Source organism: Mytilus galloprovincialis, chromosome 8, assembly GCF_965363235.1.
Source record: "Mytilus galloprovincialis chromosome 8, xbMytGall1.hap1.1, whole genome shotgun sequence".
In the NCBI taxonomy this organism is placed as follows: domain Eukaryota; kingdom Metazoa; phylum Mollusca; class Bivalvia; order Mytilida; family Mytilidae; genus Mytilus; species Mytilus galloprovincialis.
Genome location: NC_134845.1, coordinates 6092550 through 6113065, shown reverse-complemented (window position 1 = coordinate 6113065; position 20516 = coordinate 6092550). Strand labels below are relative to the sequence as shown.

General features: G+C 32.0%; 1 protein-coding gene across 3 annotated transcripts in view; it reads left to right on the top strand.

Moving 5' to 3' along the window:
- The window catches only part of LOC143084941 (uncharacterized), a 42020-nt gene extending 22008 nt beyond the window's left edge, over positions 1–20012 (top strand). The window contains exons 8-18 of one of the 3 annotated variants that reach the window (XM_076261021.1): positions 628–5042; positions 5435–5557; positions 7165–7400; positions 7811–7828; positions 11667–11791; positions 12114–12261; positions 12807–13001; positions 13937–14004; positions 14491–14591; positions 15195–15324; positions 15960–20012. In XM_076261021.1, coding sequence (XP_076117136.1) covers positions 628–5042; positions 5435–5557; positions 7165–7400; positions 7811–7828; positions 11667–11791; positions 12114–12261; positions 12807–13001; positions 13937–14004; positions 14491–14591; positions 15195–15324; positions 15960–16020 — 5620 coding nt within the window. In that variant the 3' untranslated portion in view covers positions 16021–20012. Of the gene's footprint in view, positions 1–624; positions 5043–5434; positions 5558–7164; positions 7401–7810; positions 7829–11666; positions 11792–12113; positions 12262–12806; positions 13002–13936; positions 14005–14490; positions 14592–15194; positions 15325–15959 lie in introns of all 3 variants that reach the window. The other 2 variants (XM_076261020.1, XM_076261022.1) reach the window with 2 other exon arrangements.
- Positions 20013–20516: the final 504 nt, after the last annotated feature.

Sequence of the window (20516 nt, the reverse complement as noted above, 5' to 3'; positions counted from 1 at the left end):
GGGTTATTTGAAGCTTTGATATACTGCTTCACTTCTGTCTGTCTGTTCTCTCCAGCAAATTTCATTAAAACTGCCAATCAGAGTTTTGTGAAAGTGCTTAGCTTCATGTAAACGAAATTTATTTATTCTAACACATAATAGCTATTAATGAAATTTTTCTGAGAAACTACAAATAGTAGCTTTAGGAAATTCAGTATCTGCCTTGGTGTGATCATGCCTTATGGTGTGTTTAATTTTCACATTCATTGTTAGTCAATTTACTGTTTATATTTGTAGCGGGGATAAAATAACTGTTAGCCATAACTCACAGTCTACTTTTTGTAATCACATTTCTCCCAAAAAAATACATTTATAATTTTAAAAAGGTATGATTATAGATTGTAGCATGTTCTTTTCCATATTGGTCCTAGGTATTACCCTGAAACTCCCTTGTCTGCCAAAGGAGCCAGCTGAGGGCATACATGGGTTACAGAATGATATCAGGGTCAATCTGGAAAAGGACATTTTATAATCCATTTATCACATATTTAACAAATACTTAAAAAATTTCAGATTTTAAAATATTCTGTGGCAAGATATATTCAGTAGGATTATCCGTATGAATGTCTTCTTTTCTTATATTAGTAGGTCTAGACCAGTGACCATATTACCACAAAACAACATACAGGAAACAGAAACAAAAAAGGCCAAGAAATCATCAGCTGAAACAAAAAATAATTCTTCATCACATAATGTGGATGATAATGAAGATATATGGCAGGATGTTGGGTCATTTAAATGGAAGAATTATTATCAGCCTTTAATGACTGAGCAGGAGGAGGAAAAAGAAGAAAATGAAGATTTGAGAGATGAAGAATTCCCAGCTTTGAAAAGTAATGACAAGAAGAAGACACAGGTGGAGAACAAATCATCTAAACATACTGAAAGGAAAGATAAAACAAGGTTCGAGACCAAAGAGAATGTATTGACAAAAGATGAAGCAGGAAGTAAAAATGGAAAAGCAGTGGTTTCAGACAACACCAATGTTACTGATAGGATTGATGAGCATGCTGTTGCTTCAACAGGATCAATGTCCAGTGAAAAGCTGGTTAAGAACAATATACTCCCATTCTCTACTGGTCTAGGATTTCAGGTGAAGAAACATAAAGGGTTATCAACAGCTAGCTTACAGAAACAGATAGAACTCATTTCTCAGCAAAAACTTCTTGTATCGGAAAAAACATGTGCTTCACCTGTCACAGTACAACCAGAACAAAGTGAAAATACACTAATTGAAAACAGAAGCTCAAGAACCCCAAGTTTTGAAAAAGGCAGATCAGAGGACAAAGAATTCAGTGATGAAATCCATGAACTTGTTGATAGTTTGATGTCAGAGCATGTAGAGGATAAAACAATAAGTGATCTGAGTAAAGTACAGGATGAGTTGAAAGCTTATCTACATATAATGCCTATAGATGAACAACAAAGACAAGATGCTGAATGTCTTATAGACCAGAAACTTAGTATGTTTCTACACCATGATAAAACACCAGACTCAGACGTGCAACATGGGCAGGAACCTATTAATTTGGTCCAAAAAATTGATGATGATAAAGTACCTCAGGATACTAACCTTCCAAATATGTCATCAGCAACTGATATTGTTGATGGAAGGTTTAACATTGAGTCTAGTTTTCCCTCAGAATTAAATAATGTTGAAGATAATCAAAATCAAACAATGTCTGTCACTGATGAAGACCGAACTATTGGCAGTATAGAATTAAGTTTGGAGAATGTTTTTGATGTCATTGATGAAAAACCTGAGAGAGAGATTGAAAATTTAAATGATTCTGAAGGAGTTGATTTAAATGTCAACAAAAGTGGAACAGTTGTAGAAAATGAAATCTGGTCAACTGATCAGCTTAAAGGTCAAGGTCATGATGAAAAATGGGACAACAATGGTAAATCGGAGCAGGCTGATGAGGCTCAGGGAAGATATAATCAAAAAGAGTTGGAAATGAAACATATTGAGAAAGTATATTGGGATAATAAGGGAAGTGTGAATAGCACCAAAAGTAGTTTACAATATGGTCTCAATTCTAAAAACAATCCAGTCAAATTAGAAGAAAAATGTGAAAATCAAATAGATGCTGTAACTGAACAATTAAATGATTTATCTGATGATTGTTTGGGTGAAAAGTTTTGGGATGTAGATAGTGATGGAGAAAAAGATGCAGAGAAAAAATATTGGAAGAATGAGAAACCATCTGAAGAGAAAGATCAACAAGTAAAGAGTTCTAATAATTCAGATTCACAAGTTAAGAGTTCTAATGAGTCAGACACTCAACCAAAGAGTTTTGATAAATCAGATTCACTATTAAAGAGTTCTAATAAATTGGACACAGAAAACAAAATAGAAAGTACAGATAGTAAATTTGAAAAAGAGAGTAGTCCAAATGTTTGGGAAGAACCAAAGACTAAACGTCAAAGAAAGAGAAACAACAGAGATAAAAATAAGCAAAAAGATAACGTTAATAGTAATGAAAATGAAGTATTAAGTGAAGCAATACAAAGCAAACAGAATAATGAACCTGAATCTGAAATTTCGTCTATAGCAAGTGTAAAAAATAACGAAGATCAACAAACAGACCTTTCCTCTAAAGCAGCAGTAAAATCTAGTGAAAATCAGCAAAAAACTAAAACTCGCAAAAACAAATCGTCAAAAACATCTGGCCAGATAAAAGAAGCAGTGTCATTAAAGAAATCTTCACAGTTGAAACAAGTGCCTTCCACAAAAATCTGTGATAATCATACTAATTCTCCTGACCAATCAGATCCCTTGTCAGCTAATCAAATTTCATCATCCAAGTCAAACTCGTCTAAAACCCATGACAATCATCATTCTACTAATTCTTCAGAAAAAAGTAAACAAAAGGCAGCTATTGATCTCAAGAATACTGATTCCAAGTCAGTAGGTAAGAAACAGAAAAAAAATCAGAAACCAAATCAGTCAGCAGATACAGTTAAAAATGAGAAGTCAGATGAAATAGGTAATCTTAAAGTTCCATCTGTATGTTTGTCTGATGGTATAACTGTTGACAAACCTTCATTTTTAGTCCAGCATTTTAATGATAGATTGGATGGTGAATGTATAGTATTAAATACTACATCATTATTATCCTTAAAGAAGGCAAAAGTAGAGCTTACAATAGATAGTGATATGGTTCAGAATAGATTAGAGGATGACAACTTTAAACAAAAACTGCAAAGATTGGAAAATAAAACTGATTCATCATCTATAACTGTAGACAAACAAAAAGATCATAATTCTGATGTTGATAATAGTGACAAGCACAAATTTATTATTAAAGAAAATTTAAACCCTGAATTATCAAATGCTCAACCAGATATTGTTAAGACAGATAGTAAAAACAAACTTGAGGAAAATCCAAGCACTGATGCATGTAGAAACAATTTAGAAAAACCTGATAAGAAGGATAGTCAGCCAACTGTATTGTTAACTGATCACAATAATGATTTACTTAAAAAAGATAAAAATGCTGAATTAGTTGCTTCGACAGATACCGAAGTTATTGTCATGGAACCAAATCAACAAATAAAAAGTAGAGAAGGAAATGATAATTCACTGAGACATGATATAGCAAAGGTGAATACTGAAGAACTGGATAAACAGCAAGACGTTGGTGAACTGTATTCTGGGAAACCAGAAGAAACTACAATGAATCAAACTCCAGTGTCTCAGGATGCAGGTGAAACTGATGAAAAATCAGGGACCAAAAAGAAAAAGAAAACAAGCAACAAGAGAAAGATGGCAGCTAAATTTCCTGACAAATTTCTTGATGATTCAGTCAAAGAAGCATTCCTAAAGAATGATTGGGCTACGCAAATGCCAAAACTTGAAGGATCGGCACCTATAACTACTTTTGATCTCGAAACAAAACCTTGTATACGCAAAATGGATGCATCAACATCAATCACGTCTGTTGATACTAAAGTGCTTAATTTAATAAACACTGGCAATATGCACATTTTACAGAACATTGATTATCCTTATCAAATCTGTATTGGTCGAGAATTATCCATCATGAAAGGCACTACTGATGCAGATTGCTCTATAGAAAGAGGTATCCCTGAAGTTTTACACCAGGATAAAAGTACAATGACAGACAGTATGTGTGTTGTTGGTCTTGAATTTCTTCAAAGTAGTTTTCCGTCCATACCTGAGAAGGAGTTGAAGGACATATTACAAAAGTGTGATGGTGATGTGGAATGGGCCGTGAATCTATTGCTGGACTGGAAATACAACCTTAATCTTTCTGAGGAGGACAGTGATAAGTTTGTGGACTGTATGTTTAAAGCTCAACACATTCCTAAATCACCCATCATTCATTCATCTCTCAGACAGAAATCCATGAAAAGTGTTGTCTCCCCTAGAACATTGATGGATATGTGTAACGATATCATCGTGAAGGAACATAACATGGACAGATTGGAGATTGAACAACAGCTGATAACTAGTAGTGAAAAAAGACTGTCCTCTCTTGAGAAACAGCTGTCCATTCAAGCTAAGCAGTACAGTTTTAGTTCATTTGGTGATGAAGTTATCGAGGAAGATTCTGAATTTACCGATGCTCTGTTAAAGGAATTGATAAATTCTGCTGATAATAAAAGTTTGAGCAGTGATAGTCGTGAGAGTAGTCAGGTTAGTGTGTCAGATGAACCAGTCCAAGTCAATAGCGGAGGTTTTGATACAAATGATGCTAATGAATTTTGGAATGTTGACTTTGACCCTGATGCTAAGAAGAAAGGTCAAAACAAAGAATCGGAGAATGTTCACTTTGACTTGGATGTTGGAGGGATGGATATAGAGGATGAGGAAGGTGTGACAGAGTCGCCAGTGATGATAAACAGACCTGATTATAGTCGGATTGACAGAGATAGAATCGATTCATTTGGGGAACCGACTGTTTTACTGCCGCTGAAGAAAGAGTTTACCAAAGCATTGTTTAGCCTCTTTGGACCTGTTGATGGTCTTGATACAGGTATATGATAAAATAGTTAATTTTTATAACATAATCATTTAAATGTTAACATGAAGAAAAGTGAAGTTTTATTTTCAAATCTTAAATTATTTAGGTATGTAAATACAAGGTTTACTTAAATGTAGCCGTTTTACAATTATGATCATGTTAGCAAATGATTAAAGCATGAAGCAAAGATGGGACAATGAAATAATCTAAAAAGAGACAACTCTATATATGGAACTAACTTTTCATTTGGAAATATTGTATTTTAAATATAGATCAAGCATCACACATCACACATCATGGAGGAAATTAAAGAAAACATTCATTTTATAAAGTAGAAAATGTTAGATGAATAAAAGGAGGTCTTTTGTAATTGTTGAGATATTTTTATTTGGATATGTTTTCAGATAAAGACGATGACCTGACAATCCCAGTAACACTTGATGTGGCTAAGTTAATGTATACATGTATAAAGACAGCATCACGTAAAGGACAGGTCAGAGTTCATTCAGATCAACAGTTAATGGAAGGTAATTATTACACACAGGCTGATAGGGCTGTTAGACTAGGCAGCTGAGACATTAACAGGGGTTCAAATTAACATTTGGTCCTGGATGGTCCAGGACCTTTGACACTCCAAACTGAAAGGTCCACAACCTAAATTCCAGGTCCTACTTTTACTTGAAAAACTTCCCAACTTAGTAAGATACAGAATTAATGTGCTTTTGGTGTTAGGTAAATTTAGCTTGTTTCATTGATGAAATCACTGTTGTATAACATGTTTATAATCAATGTAATTGTCTTGTATATAAATTCAAATATTATTTTTTTGTATTTGGGAGGGTGTCACTGTGGGTAGGTGTGTTGTCATAACCAGTGGTAATAAATTACTAATTATACCATTATATTAAACAGTTCAAATGCAAAGCTGTTCAAGTGTATCATATCTAGTTGCACTATTATCATATATTAGTTCCTGTGTGAAAATAAAGTAAAAAACTTCCAGATTTTTACTGGCCCTTCAAAATTGAGATAAAATTACCTCTTGGAATTGTAGTAATATGCTTACACTATAAAAAAAAAATCTTCATGTAATATCAACATTTATTAATGATAAGGAAAATTACTGTCACATTTTATTGGATTTTAACATGAAGATTTGTGAACTAAAAAGTAATTTTGAGTTTCTGTATAAAATATTTCCCACTTTTTTTATCTTGTCAATATATCTTTTGGTCTTCAATTCTAGTGTTTATATTTCATCAGCATAGATGTATTTTGTCACCTGCCTGGAATTATTATTTTTTCATTTTAGTTGATCGGCAACCAAGAATTACCCTTATCCGCACCCAGAGTCCGATCCGGTATTATAATTGTCTTCATTTCTGGTTTATTCTATTGTTCGATGTTGTTTTTGTCAGTCAGATATGATTTTACTTGGATTTTCAAATTACTTGTTGTCGATTTTCGGTATAAAGCTAGTGGTTGAACAAAACGAACATCGCTGTCATTAATAATGAAGATGAAAATACATTTTGAGATCGTATGGAAATTTTGGCAAAGTTAATTTTTATTTTCTTTTATATCAAAGGTCTGTCGGATGTAGCTAGTAACCAAAACAAAAGTCTGATTGCAAAAGTGGAAGGTCACGGACCTCAGACCACCGCTAATTTGAACCCCTGCATTAACTGAACATATTTAACAGGGGTATCAGGCTAAGCAGCTTAGACAACAACTAAGACACTAACTAAACATATGTAATAGGGCTGTCTAGCTAAACCTATTTAAAAGGGGTGAGAGCATTCATTATCCTGTCTGCAATACCCATGTCACAATGAGAAAAGCTCGACATCAAAATACTTGGCTTTTGGCCATCAAGTCCTTTAATTATGAAAAAATGTAGTATGAATACCAACGAGACATCTCTTCAAAATAGACCAAATGTCACAGACATTAACAACTGTAGGTCATGGTAGGGCCTTTAACAATGAGCAAGGTCCATATCACATTTTCAGCTACTTAGGCCCCAAAAATGACAAATGTAAAACAATTCAAACCAGAAAACTAATGGCCTGATTAATATACAAACAAATTAATGAATTTGTTTTCTCATGCTTATAACATATAATTTCTGTAGATGAAGCCTATGCCAGACAGTTACAGGCTGAGGAGGATAGTGAAATAAATCACCATGACAACAGACTGACTGGTCCAGTCAACTCAACACCACAAAGCTTCAGTAAACCACCTCCACCAGTTATTGGATTTAGTATAGATAGGGGACTTAATTTGTCATCACCAAGACCCAAAGTTGTCTCCCTTGTAGAAATAATGGATGAAGAACAAGCTAAAGAAATAGAAAAGAGAGAACTTGTAAGGCTTTTTTAATTTTTGTTTTATTTATTAAAGTTATCTAATTATTTTTCTGGACAAATAATTTTTCTCACATATACATGATCAAACGAATAATTATGAAAGAGAATGATTTTTTAATATTCCTCTTTGATAAACAGTTATCTGTAATATTAAAAGTATTTCTAGAAGTAGTCACAACATAATTTTAAGTTAAAAGAGATTGGAATAGACAGATTTCATTTGAAATATACTGCTTTGTTAGAAGGCATCCTCTCATGTTTTCACGTTATATAAAATTCATATGGAAACTGGTTCCTTTTACTCTTCTATAGAAAAAAGCCTTCCATTTCTTGATCAACAATTATAAGCCTATGGCTGAAATCTTGACATATTTGATTGATTGAGAATTGCTTATTGTTGTGTTACAGGACAGTGATTCAGAACAGGTATTAATGTTTTTGGTTTGGCAAGCTTTCTTTTTTCTTCTGGCTAAAATCAGGTCACCCTTTTATAGTATTGATTACCTTGAAAAGTGTATCAAGAATTCAGAACAAGACAGCATCTTATATTTTACAATGGATTGAAAGCAAACATCAGTTCAAAGTACAGTCTTATTGCTTCATTAGACACAAAAAAAATCATATCAGTTAACAGTGATTGGTTAATTTGAATATATCAATATATATAGTTATGTACTCTAAAGTTACAGATTGGTTAATTTGAATATATCAATATATATAGTTATGTACTCTAAAGTTACACATACTGTATACCAATCGTGAAGTGAACTTTTTAAGGAACTAAAATGGTTGCATTTTTTGAAGAAATGAAATAGACGTACTCTTAAAATTTCTACATGCTTTCCTTTTTACAGACTTGTTCCTTCTGGAATATTTTGAAAATTGACTTGTGATCAACACATAATCTACTTTTAGGAAGCTGATTTTACTTTTGATCTAGTTGGTTAAGATATATGATGTATCTAATTGCTTTTTAACACCCACAAGTCAGCTGTATACATACATGTATATGACTTGAATATGGCTTCTCTATTTTGTTTATTTTCTGCTTGCTGCACTTTCACAGTAGTGATTGAAGATTTATATTGTGTGGCAGATTGCTGAAACTTCATTATTTGGTGTTTTGTATCAGCATGAAGATTTCTCGGGAGAAAAATCAGTATTATTTTGCTAGTTTTGTCTTCCTGTTTTTGATTTGATCTGTTTTTCTCTTAATCTGTAGACAATATTTTTTCTAATTCTTGAAAGGATTTTTCTCTCCAAAATATTAGACTGTTATGATATTTATTTTTGCTAATCTTTGACAGTTTAGATACTTTTGCTTATCTTCAGAACAGTAAGAATATTTTTGCTAATCCTTAGACTAGTAAGGATGTTTTTGCTAATCTTCAGACAAGTAAGGATGTTTTTGCTAGTCTTCAGACAAGTAAGGATATTTTTGCTAATCTTTAGACAAGTAAGGATGTTTTTGCTAATCCTCAGACAAGTAAGGATATTTTTGCTAATCTTTATACCAGTAAGGATATTTTTGCTAATCTTCAGACAAGTAAGGATATTTTTGCTAATCCTCAGACAAGTAAGGATATTTTTGCTAATCTTTATACTAGCAAGGATATTTTTGCTTAGCTTCAGACAATTAAGGTTATTTTTGCTAATCTTCAGACAAGTAAGGATATTTTTGCTAATCTTTATACTAGTAAGGATATTTTTGCTAATCTTCGGACTAGTAAGGATGTTTTTGCTAATCTTCAGACAAGTAAGAATAGTTTTGCTAATCTTCATACTAGTAAGGATATTTTGGCTAATCTTCAGACTAATAAGGATGTTTTTGCTAATCTTCAGACTAGTAAGGATGTTTTTTCTAATCTTCATACTAGTAAGGATATTTTTGCTAATCTTCAGACTAGTAAGGATGTTTTTGCTAATCTTCAGTTAAGTAAGGATATTTTTGCTAATCTTCAGTTAAGTAAGGATATTTTTGCTAATCTTCATACTGGTAAGAATATTTTTGCGCAATCTTTTGACTGTTTAGGATACTTTTGCTCATTATTTAGACTGGTAAAGATATTTTTATTTTTGCCAGCTCTTTATACTAGAACAGATATCGTTTTTGTTGAGCCTGCAACTTTTGTTACAGAAAGCTCGACATAGGGATAGTGATCCTGCGGCGGCGGCGTTAGCTAACTTCTTAAAAGCTTTATATTTATGAAGGTGGAAGACCTGGGTGCTTCATACTTTGTATATGGATGCCTCATGTTACGAAGTTTCCGTCAGTCACATGTTCAATGTCCTTGACCTCATTTTCATGGTTCAGTGACTACTTGAAAAAAAGTTAAGATTTTTTGTGTGTAATGTTAAATTCTCTCTTATTATAAGTAATAGGATAACTATATTTGGTATGTGCGTACCTTGCAAGGTCCTCGTGCCCGTCTGACAGTTTTGACTTGACCTGGACCTCATTTCATGGATCAGTGAACAAGGTTAAGTTTTGCTGGTCAAGTCCATATCTCAGATACTATAAGCAATAGGTCTAGTATATTCGGTGTATGGAAGGACTGTAAGGTGTACATGTCCAACTGGCAGGTGTCATCTGACTTTGACCTAATTTTCATGGTTCAGTTGTTATAGTTAAGTTTTTGTGTTTTGATCTGTTTGTCTTATACTGTATGCAAAAGGTCTACTATATTTGGTGTATGGAATGATTGAAAGGTGTAGATGTCGAGCTGGCAGGTGTTATCTGACCTTGACCTCATTTTCATGGTTTAGTGTCAAAGTTAAGTTTTTGAGTTTTGGTCTTTTTTCTAATACTTATTGCAATAGGTCAACTATATTTGGTGTATGGGAATATTTTATGATCTGTTTGTCAGTTGCACAGGTTTTATTTGACCATGACCTCATTTTCACGGTTCATTGCTTAGTGTTAAGTTTTTGTGTTTTGGTCTGTTTTTCTTAAACTATATGCAATAGGTCAACTATATTTGTTGTATGGAAGAAATGTTAGCTGTACATGCCTGTCTGGCATGGTTCATCTGACCTTAACCTCATTTTCATGGTTCATTGGTCAATGTTTAGTTTTCTTGGTTAAGTTAATGTGACAGTTGTAATAAAGCTTTATGTTTAGGACTATCAACATAATATCAATGATTAGTAAAGAAGGCGAGACATTTCAGCGTGTGCACTCTTGTTTTGCTAGTTAGACTGGTAAAGCTATTGATATTTGTGCTAATTATTAAACTAGTAAGGATATTGGTATTTTTGCTAATTATTAAACTGGTAAGGATATTGGTATTTTTGCTAATTCTTTCGACTGGTAAGGATATTGGTATCTTTGCTAAATCTTGGTAAAGATATTGTTATGTTTACTGAAAGGTTACATTACAGCCGATGTCTGCTTATACATTACACTTCCTGTTATGATATAGCTTTGTTAAAATACTTATTACATGGATTGTAAAATGTAAACTACCGAACTAGAAGAAAAATGGTGCAAATTGAACTTTCAAATACGACAAATTCACACAATTCACATCAAGTCAAAGAATATGCATATTGCAGTGTATAAATTTCCTTAAATAACAATAACAGTAGCAATCATGACAATATAATACAGTTCAATATTTAGGTCATGGTTGGGCTGAAATTTGCTTGGTAACAAACAACGCTTTCAAGTGTAATGTGTAACCAAATTCACCTTCTTTATACACTAAGTCTAATTATATGATACAGCAAGATAATAAATGGTAAACACAGCTTTAATTTAACTACTTACTTAATTCATAGAGCCAAGAGTGAAATGAAACAGATAACAAAACGGAAGGTTTCTTAGGCAGTTCAAATTTCAACTTCAAAATGTTCTAATGTTAGACAAGAAAAATATAGTTAGCTCAGACCGTTTCCCATAATTACCCACCTTTCACAGATAATTTATATGCTTTCATCATATACTCAAGAACTAATTTTGATACATAGTTACAATATTTCAATAAGCACACTCAGAAATAAATCCTGTATTTCAGAAATACCAATAACTCTAGATCTTACACAGTGACAGGTTAATGATACACATGATCAATGTAGCTGAATTCTACTGAAAACTTAAATTATAAATGATAGCAAGACTGTTTGTAAGATCCCTTATACCAGTACACAAATTTGGCAAACTTCAAATATTTATATAATATGTCCTCATTATAAATCAAGATTCATCATGATATATGTAAATATTGCTGTCCATCCTATTAAATGTCCATCTTCTATTGAGCAGGTAGAAACTCTACAACAGTCAGGATCATATTCTGCCTTGTCGACACGGTTAAAACAACAGAAACTGTATAATGTATTCCCAGGGATAGATACAACTGTGTTAGATGATATATTTCAGGCAAACTGGTAAGTAAGAGAAACATTGAACTGTACTGTTGTTCTGGTATCTAACCAAGTATATGTGTCAAAAAGAATTGAAGCTTGGAATAGAGTAAAAATCTATTTGTATTAGAACCTCTCAATCAGAAAGTAAGAAATGTTTAACACAAGGTATATATGTTATGTCATTCATATATATTTTGGTAAATCTTATAAGGCGATTTACAGATTGTGTATGTTATCTACATTATATTTGTTAGAAACATTTCATTATTACTGTAGATATTTTTGAAATGTTATACACATTGTAGCATAAAGTATATGACATATATATATTTTTCCATTTTAGCTATATTTTAGAAGATACCATTAAGGCTGTACAGGGCTCCCTGGCATGCAATGCTGGAACCCCAAAGACTGTCATGTCAAAGGAAGCAGAGGAGAACTATGAGAAACATTTAATAGAGGCAGCTAAACAACAAAGTTTACAAGAGATGGTTTGTACTTGTAATGTATTTTATGCCCCACCTTAGGGCATTATGTTTTTGGGTCTGTGTGTCTGTTCATATGTGCATCCATTTGTTGCATCTGTTTGTCTGTCCTGTTTCAGGTTTAAGTTTTTTTGTCAAGGTATTTTTAAATAAAGTTAAAGATCAATCAACTTGACCCTAGTTTCTTGGTCCATTGAACATACAAAATGAAAGTGAAAGTGATGCATCTGTGTACTTTGGACGCATTCCTTTTACTAAGAATTTACCATCACTTTTAAAAAATAAATTGAACCTTTACAATTAAGAAAACACTTGAAAACATCCTTACATTCAAAGTTAGCAACATTTAAATTCAGGTATATTGCTGCTGCACTAATTTTGGTTAATTTTAATAAATGAAATTTTCTTAAAGAGATTTGCTTTAACATTTACAAGTAATGATCTTCTTGATTTGCAACTTAACAAAATGTATGATCAATTTAGACAGTTCCTTTGTATTGAAATAGTTTTTTTTAAGAATTTAGCTGTATGACAATATTTTTCCTTTCCAGCTTGATTCTTGCTTACATGTAGTACATGTACCAAAGATCATCAAGGATGCACAAAGTGTTAGACCTTCTGTGGATTATGAAGAGTTCCGAGGGGAGGCTAACCTCCATTACAGACTCAGACATGAATGTTTCCAGAAAGCACAAGAGGCCCACAGGAGGGGCATGAGACAAGTTGCTTCTTTTTATTCAAATCAGGTATGTAGCTTTCAAAGGCAAATCTTTTATAGAAAATTTATTTTTTAAATATAACATTGAAGGTAGAAATTTTCTTTTTATGCCCCACCTACGATAGTAGAGGGGCATTATGTTTTCTGGTCTGTGGCTCCGTTCGTCCGTTCGTCCGTCCGTCTGTGGTTCCGTTCGTCCGTCCAGGTTAAAGTTTTTGGTCAAGGTAGTTTTTGATGAAGCTGAAGTCCAATCAACTTGAAACTTAGTACACTTGTTGCTTATGAGATGATCTTTCTAATTTTTAAGCCAAATTAGACTTTTGACCCCAATTTCACGGTCCACTGAACATAGAAAATGAAAGTGGGAGTTTCAGGTTAAAGTTTTTGGTCAAGGTAGTTTTTGATGAAGCTGAAGTCCAATCAACTTGAAACTTAGTACACTTGTTGCTTATGATATGATCTTTCTAATTTTAATGCCAAATTAGATAATTACCCAATTTCACGGTCCATGGAACATGGAAAAGGATAGTGCGAGTGGGGCATCCGTGTACTTTGGACACATTCTTGTTCAACATATTTCAAATAAGCTATGTGGGTTCATGTTTATTTATAGGATACCAATTTGTATGGATTGCATTGGTATGGGAGAATTTTAAGGTTTATCAAAAAAATATTCCGATCTGTTTAAGTAAAGACTTGTTTCAGTTTTATAGATACTGTAGAAACATTTATTTCGTGGTTTTTGTCTATATATAAGATTTCATTGGTATTTAATTTCGTGTTTTCCATTAAATGGAAGTGATATTACATGTAGGTTAAATTTTGTGGAGGTTTTAGATTCTTGGATATATTCTTTCCACGAAATAAACGAAATTAAATCATCCATGAAAATTTCTGCTTTTACAGTGCCGCTAAATATTTTTGAAGCAGACAAAATATTGTAACTTTATCTGTATATTGTAGGGACATCTCCATACACAGAAGATAAAAGATGCTAATATGAGAGCATCAGAACAGATCTTATCTACTAGGTAAGTCTTTACCCTCTCCTCTCAAAAAGACTATTAAACATGGAAATCCATAGACCTAAGTCATAAAGGTATGGACTTGCTTATTCTGGGATAGCTATTCAAGTCCTTCATTGAAGGATATCTTATGAATCCTATTTATATGGATTTTCTTTAGGGCTGTTTCAGAATTAATTGTATGGGGGAGTTGGAAGGCACTTTAATTAAATTTGATGGGTGGTGGTTATTTTAAGAAAACATTTGACACATTCACCATTTTCATTCTCAATTTTATACAGTGGTATTTTAGGTTATTTGGAATTGAAAATTTTACAAGGAAAGATCACAAATACTATTTTAAACCATTTTTTTTAATACAATAAAAATCAGAAAATGTGGTATGATTGCCAATGAACATTATCCACCTGAGATCAAATGACAGCACAGGAAACTTCTCAGTGATTGTCTTTATTCTACACTTAATGCATGGTTTTCAAATTTTCTTTGTAGAATTGATTTGTTGGAGAAGAATTCCACCCTTGACTTACATGGTTTACATGTAGATGAAGCTGTAGCTGCTATGGAAAGAATACTACCCAATAAACAGTTTGGTAAGCAACTTATTTGAAGTACTACTACACTATATGTTTGTTATCCACACTAATTTAACAATTCTAGGGACTGATAGCTTTTCATCTATTATTGGGCAAATTCCTTATTAAATTAGAACAATAATTTGGTCACTTTGACCTACATTGTTTGTGTTACCAGCAATAATATGTTGTGGAGAAATTATATTTTGTATTGAATAGTGACATCTTGACCAACCTTTTTCCGTAATTGGCTATGGTTAGTGTCCGTTCAATAGCATGAAAACACTTTGACGAAATGAAAGTTTAGTTCAATTTTCACAATTTTAACTAATCTGCTTGTTAAGTTATCACCCTTTTTTTTTAAATGCATTAGAATTGATAGATAAAGTATAACATTACCCTTTCTATATTATCCCTGGTACAAAATCTTTAAACACATATGAAACCACAGCTTGTGTCTTCAGTTGCTATGGGAATTTCAGGATAGTACCATGGCTGGCATTAAAAAATAGAATCTATAAGTATCTCAGTAGAAAAGATGATCCAGAAAAATTGAAAAGTAAAAGGGACATGAATTAACTATGAAAAAAATTGTCACATGACTTTCTGTCTACATTTCAGAATTACAGAGTAATCCATTGAGACAGAAACAGTATCTAATTATAGTAACAGGAAGAGGAATGCATAGTAGAGGGGGCGTCTCAAAACTCAAACCTACTGTGATGAATTATCTAAGACGTAATGAATACAGGTGAGTAAACTAATTTATTAGTAAGAAAACTAGATTTCAGTTTAAATAATTAAGGACTTTTCTATTTTAAAACATTCCTTGTACCCAGGGCAGCCTTTTAAAAATTGGGTTACCACATAGAAAGGGAATTTTAGAATTTGACTTGCATTTTGACTGCACAAAAAATTATTTGACACTAATACATGATTTAAAAAGAGCCATCTCTAGGTCCCATCATGGGTCCCATGCATTTATTTAACAGTTAATGATGAATTCTTGTCAGTTGTTTTCACTAGACACATGTGACAGGAAACGAACTTTAAAACTCGGCATTGTTTAGTGGTTTCCTGCTTTTGATAAATAGAAGGCATTGAAATTGTTTTTCCTGATTTTCATTTATAAAGCTGTAGAACTTTTAACTTTCTACCATTTTTATTAGAGATGATAGTGCAATTGAAAGAGGATGTTATTACATAGCTAAAAAGTATAAAGTACCAAATGATTTTATTTAGCCATAAACATTTGTGTTTTAATGATATGTTTTTCTAATTGAACGTTGTGCAGAGCAGTGTAATTTTGAATACTTTTAGGTATAAGAATTTTTAATCAAAGACTTGTTGGTACTACATGAACTACATGTCCTATTTCTTTTTCAGATTTTCTGAGATCCATGAAGGAGCCTTACGAGTTAGCTTAAAGCACAGAAATAATACATAGTTGTCAATTATTGTGTGTAATTTCAATTATTTTTTTTGCATTGATTGTTGTAGCTTCTGGATAACTATGTATTGTGAAATTAAATTGTTTATAGTAAAGTGCTGTCTATGTTATAAATATTGACCATTGTTAAGTTTTATATTACTCAAAATATTGGTAGCTGAATCATTGTATGATAATTTTTTCCTTTTGTAATTAAAAGCAATATCTTATATGCGGAAGGCAATAGAAATTTTACAGTATTGCTAGGATATGTTTATTTTATATCATTTAAATCTATCTGCATGATCTGTTGAGTAGAGCATTCATATCAAGCTTATGTGACTAACACAACAGGCTAACGATACAAGCTTGATGTCAAGTTAACTTCTATAAATGAGTTATTTTCTTTAATATCCATATAAAATTTCCCTCTAAAGACGAGTACTCTAAGATTTGGATAGGAATAATCTTCCCAAATTTCTAAAAGATCTCAATATTTCTCATTCATTATTGATTTGTGTGATTCATTAAATTTGCAAGTGTTATATTTCTTTTTCACATAAAAAAAAAAAAATACCAGGCGTGATTTCTACAGTCTACTTAAAAAAGAAAGTTGCATCAAATTTAATGTGACTATTTTGTAAGTGATGAATATGCAGGACAAACCGGTAATAGCTACTATTTCCCCCTCCCTTTTTAACAGCATTTCAAGCCTTTACTAATGTTTAATTTATGTTGTAGCAGTTATCTTTATATTGTTTGATATGATACAGTGTTTTTCTCATTTTAAATAGAGTGTAACTATTATTAACATTTGTATGAGTAAAAATTTACTGTTTGCTGGAAAATTTTGAAAAGTAATGACTTTTGTTTACATACATTTACTCTAGGAGTATAGATTCTACCTCTGTATCAGATACAATATGATATTCTCTTGAAAATGTCAAAATTTTAAATTCAATATTGAGGCTTGCAAATAAACTCAACTTAGATACTAGGATTGAAATTTTACACCTGCGCCAGATCCACAAAAGACTGACCAGTGATGCTTGAATCAATAGCATGTAGATATTTAAGAGAGAGATCCACAAAAGACTCACCAGTGATGCTTGAATCAATAGCATGTAGATATTTAAGAGAGAGATCCACAAAAGACTGACCAGTGACGCTTGAATCAATAGCATGTAGATATTTAAGAGAGAGAGAGAGATAGAAGATACCAAAGGTATATTTAAACTCTTTTGTAAATGACAAACTGACAATGCCTTGTCAAGAGAAGAGAAATATTTTATCACATGTGAAAGGGTTTTTGAATCTGTTTCTATTATATAGACAATGTGAAGGCCAACTATCTTTCCTTTTCAAATGATCTGTTAAAAGTCATTCTTTCTATTTGACATCATCAGTCATGGTCGCCATTTATCATGACGTAATAATACCTTAATCAGAAAGCAAAAAAAAGTTGATATCATAAATGAATTTTGACCAATGATGAAATGAGATCAAGTAAATAACAAGTTTTCAGGAAAAATTTAATTCAGGTAAAGATTGGAGAATAATATCGATATGAATGTGATGTATTCATCCATCAAACCTTGGCTGGGACTTCAATAATTTGCCTGTGGTCACCAAATTTGTTAAGAACATACCAATAGCCATTTGAATTTAAGACTTACTCAGTTATAAGTTGTAAAGATATTTGTCTCATGAAATGAATGAATAATGTATTATGATTCATTATAGATTAGATATATGAAACAAAGATTTATGAAGTTATAATTTGAATAAAAGGCAGTAAAAAAAGGCAATTGTAAGTTTTATTACTATTGATAATCAATAGTAAACTAATTACCAAATGAAATATTATTTATTGATTTTTTTTTTTTTTTAAATATTAAAATGAGCTTATTTGTAATAAAATGAAAATTACCTGTTTCTGTGATACATGTATAAAGATGGAAATAGACTTCAAGTAAGAAAATGTCATTTGATGGTAAATAGTTTTCAAAAATATACCTAATCCTGTAGATGATTTTTACAAAAACACTTTTAATGAATTGACCATCAGAGAAATTACAAAGCAAATACATTAGGAAACTTTAGTGAAGTACAATTAGTAAATTTACATTTTGTTTACTATAACTGCCGTCCATAAATGTATGTCTAAGTTGGTGAGAAATTTAAGTTTTAGATGTTTATATATGCTGTTGAAATGTTGTTTTATGTAGAAGAAACAACTTTATTTGGTAATTTTCAAATGCAGACCTCGACACATTTGTAATCCGTAATATAATGATATATTATGTATTGATATTTAGTAACCAATTATAACAAAGAGTTGTATGATGGTTATGATAAATGTATGATATACAGTATAACACAGATTTCTGTACATCTATATGTACCTGCTTATCTAATTAGTAACAGCCATGTCACACCTTTATTGTATCTAACTTGACGGTCAAACTTACATTTTGTCACAATATTCCTATGAGTTCTGCCAGTAAACCAGGATAATAATATTGTAACCTATGTAAAATCTGTCTAGCCTGTAATTATCAAACTTGTTAAGTCCATACAACTGTGACCCTTATGACAAGGAGTTCCTATCAATAGGGGTAAGAAAGGCACTAGTTTAAACCTTGTCCATATCAAAAATTTTGTAAACCATTTAGAATCAAATCTGTAACCAGCATTATTATCCAGCTCTACATAAATGGAAAGGCCAAGTTTTTTGCTAATCTTGCTAACAAATAATAATAGAAAAAGTTTACCTTGTGCAACACACCTGTTTACCTTACCCAGCTCACCTGGACTTAAGCTTAGCTTAAGTTACCTGGACTTGTCAGTGACACTCAGTGTCAGATTTTATTAAGAAAAATAAAGATGGAAAAGACCCCATTTTAAAAGTTCAATAGGTTAAGTTTACACCTGATCGAATATAGAATAAAAATTATAACTAGTAGTAGTAATATTATCTCACTCTTGGTTTTCAAGGTGTACTACAATGAACATCAATTTGTCTTTCCATCCATAAGGACCATTTCAAATTTGATCTGGGTAAGAATTTTTCATACCTGCAGGGCAGTCAAGTGATTGATTTTGTTTTATATTAACCCTACTAAGTATGGAATTCGATTGTTTTGGGCAATTATTAGCTTCTGTTTTTATGAATGATTTGATGATTGGTGAGGAAATTAATATTGTGTTATACTGTGTAAGTGTATTGATATCTGCTGTGCAGTAATTTCCTCTATAGTTATACCTTAAATTTTTATTATATCCATCAATCATGAAATTTTTATTAACATAATACTCAGCTTATATTATTCAGGAGGAAATTTAAATTTTGTCTGAAAAAGTTCAATCACAAATTGTACCTTTTAAGTTCTTTTCTGATGTGAAGGGTGGTCACTTCCTTTTTCAGATATTTTTGTTATACCAATGAATTTTTCCATCAGCTTTCAATTACTAGTGAAGTATACTTTACACACTATGGCATGAAACCTATTGTTGATATAGTTTTAATCCTACCATGTTTTATTTAAAATACACAAATACATGTTTTTACTTCATTAAAATAAATAATTTGACTTGTGGGGACTTTTTTTAAGGATAGTTTCCTGTCATAAGTGGTCATGATTCCAGTAGATTTTTAACCTTTACCTAAGGACTTAGCAAATTGTTTATAGAATTTAGAAATTTTTACTTTTAAATTCTTGCAATTATTGTCTAGATTAAGGCACTACCAAACCATCTACTGTTTCATCCGTTTATCATCGTTAAATCACTGCATTAATTGACTCCTCCAGCACATTTTTTCATTGGAAGTAGATAATAGATTTTATAAAAATGTTTTTTACATGAGTAATAATATGTCTGTGATGTTTTGTAAAAAAATAAATTGTACATTTCTATTTTGTTACCGTTTTATTTGTTATAATAAACTATATATTGTTTGTACTTAAAAAGTATTAAAAATAATTTTGCAAATAAAATTTTTAACTCTTTGTCTGTATTTTTCTTTCTTTACAAAATTAGCTTTTGACAGGTATCTACATGTATCAGGATTTTAGTAGTAATATTTTAAATTTCTTCAGTCTCTCACTTATCTTACATGATAAGGGGCCTCTCAGAGCCTTGGTGTAGTGGTTAGTGCATCAGACTTCTAACACAAAGGTTCCTGGTTCGATTCCCGTTTGGGATGAAAATTTCAGGAACTCAATTTTCGGCTCTCCCTTGACACCATCTGCGAGTATGGTCTTGAGGAAACGATGATAGTCCGTCGGAAGGGGACGATAAATGGCTGACCCGTGTTAAGAGAGATCCAAATCTCTTGCACGTTAAAGACACCCTTGTAGATTTCGAAAAAGAGTAGGCTAATGCTACAAGGCAGCACTCGCACCCGCAAAGTGGAAAGGGATTAATATAAGTTGCAAAACTTGTTTCCCAATCCACTATAAATAATTATGTTTAAACTAAGGGGCCTCTGTGACCTAGTGGTCTAAGTAGTT